Source organism: Priapulus caudatus, unplaced genomic scaffold (genome assembly GCF_000485595.1).
Source record: "Priapulus caudatus unplaced genomic scaffold, Priapulus_caudatus-5.0.1 Scaffold409, whole genome shotgun sequence".
Lineage (NCBI taxonomy): Eukaryota > Metazoa > Priapulida > Priapulimorpha > Priapulimorphida > Priapulidae > Priapulus > Priapulus caudatus.
Window position 1 is genome coordinate 89,345 of NW_014577470.1, and position 2,404 is coordinate 91,748.

General features: G+C 44.1%; 1 protein-coding gene across 1 annotated transcript in view; it reads right to left on the reverse strand.

Annotated features, from left to right (window-relative positions):
* Positions 1-2,121: 2,121 nt before the first annotated feature.
* LOC106810083 (WD repeat-containing protein on Y chromosome-like) overlaps positions 2,122-2,404 on the reverse strand; it is a 13,748-nt gene continuing 13,465 nt past the window's right edge. The window contains exon 6 of the mRNA XM_014813357.1: positions 2,122-2,205. Within this exon, the coding sequence (XP_014668843.1) occupies positions 2,122-2,205 (84 nt within the window). The remainder of the gene's footprint in view (positions 2,206-2,404) is intronic.

Genomic DNA, 2,404 nt, shown 5'->3' on the forward strand with positions numbered 1-2,404 from the left:
CGTGTGTGCGTGTGTGCGTGTGTGCGTGTGTGCGTGTGTGCGTGTGTGCGTGTGTGTACGTGCGCGCGTGCGTGCGCGCGTGTAATGCAATTTGTTTCTCATTGTCTTGATTTGCGATAATATGCTGAGAATTTATACTGATGATCATGCGAGGTCATCTCATAATTAATCAGCGAAAAGATTTTAGAAACAAAACACAAGGCTACCGCAGTTTGACACTCTTTCTATTTTCAAGCAGAGTTAGCATGCATGCTGAGTGCAATTAACAGCGCATTTTATCATGACGGGGATTTCTACGCAAAGCCAAATGCAAACCAGAATGACGATCGTTATTCGATTTGCATCTAATAATTTCACTAACTTTAACTACGTGAGTGCAAATGGCTGCGTATTGTAATTAGAATGCATGTGGCAACGCACGCATGCGCGACAAAAAATAAACAAAAAAACACGAGCGAGGTGTCGACGCTTTTTGACATGTTTTGCGTTTTAATGCGAATGTAAATTAGAAAACATGTCGTTGACAGTTTCGCATTAGTATCTTTAGCATCGCCACGCATGTAAGTAGTTAAGTAAGTAATATATATTCAATCCCTCACATAATTTCACACCTGTTTCCATGTGTTTGAACGCGCCGTGTATATCGATTCTGTCAGGCGTATATGGTATTTATAGGATACATTTATCACATTGCAAGATATCGTAAGAAATATTTGTATGGCGGTTTTTTTCGCTCGACGAAGTATTCGCAGCATTCTTACAACTAGCGAATACAACTAACCACCTTATTTTGCCACTTCATCTATCGTGTTTGATTTTTCTGGCTCAGCGGCGTTGGCGCGCGCCGAATACGCACCGTGTGCGGGCTGGTTTACGTGCGCAGATGGCGCGCGCGTTTAGCTCAGCGCCTTCGGCGCGCGCCGAATGCGCACCGTGTGCGGGGGCTATAATCACTTTATTGGCGTGCGTTGACAAACGCGAGATATACAACGGAATTCGACAACCGATCATGCGACTTCTACTGCTTCTGCGCCACGTCATCTTGCTTCTATGAATAACGGATACGTTTTAGTGCTAAACTTACCCGCCGGTGGAATATCGAAAACAATGACACTTTGTATTTTTTTCAAATATATTAAAAACAAAATACAAAAATAGTACAAAAATAGAACGAAACGCACTTCCCGGAGTACGTAGCATGAAGAGTATAAGCGCGTTAACACTGTAGGGGAAAATCAGTGTTAAACTCTGAATCGTGTAAATGTAATAGTAGTCCTAGAATGTTCGCACTCACTTTAACTCGCATTTCGACAAGCCGTAGAAAAGGGGGCTGACACCGTCATACCCATAGAAATAAACATACACCTGCTCTATATGTATCTATTGCTGTGCTCACACAGTTCCACAGAGCGAATGAACTGCAAACCTATAGAAATAAACATATACGCGCTCTCTCTCTCTCTCCCGATATATATATATTTCTATGCGCATACCTCTTCTACAGAGCGCGAACGAACAACAAACCTAACGTGATTTTCAGAAAATACTTTCGCACTTCAAACACACTCGGTCGAGTTTTGCCAAGCCGCCGCACGTTCGCACTGGCTAATTATCCGTCGCTTCACTACGTAGACAATAGACCCCCTAATGATCCCCGCAATTAATCCCCCTCCTCACTCACTCCCCTTTTAAAAGTAAACAGCGTCCGTCACTCGCGGATGACAGACGTACGGTGGCAAGTCCCGGGGATTTACAAAAATTTTATTTACCCTCCCTTCCTTCCCCGCCCCTCCTCTCCCTCCCGCGATATTGTACGCTCCCCTGCAGGGAATTGTTAATCCTAATTGACAATCCATCTGCGCATGCGCGTTACCGATTACGGCGAGTTTATGTTTAGATCACGTCGACGTAATTGTGTCAGTAAGAAACTCGGAAAAAACACTTTGACGACGACGAAGATGACGACGATGGCGGCGACGACGACGACGACGACGACGATTATGATGATGACGACGGACGATGATGATGATCAATTTTTTCAAAAACTAGAATTGCGTGCAATTTACTATACGGGTATTCGACGGGAGTCTTGCCGCGCTCACCCGATGACGTCACACCGCTTCACTCCGCCTTCGTCAACATGCCGGCGATGCCACCTTTCGCGAAGAGCTTCAGAGCGCGAGTCTTCTTGTACACTTCTTTCATCTTGTTCAGATTGTTTCTGTCGACATGAAACTCGAGGTTACCATCGGTTATTTGATCGAGATGACAAGTATAGCCTGCCCGCGCCCCTTTACTGGAGCAAAGGGATATAATTGTGCACTTTTTTACGAAAGTATGAAAATGGGCACATATGTAGTCCAAGATATGTATATATACATTCTCATATATATATATATGATAT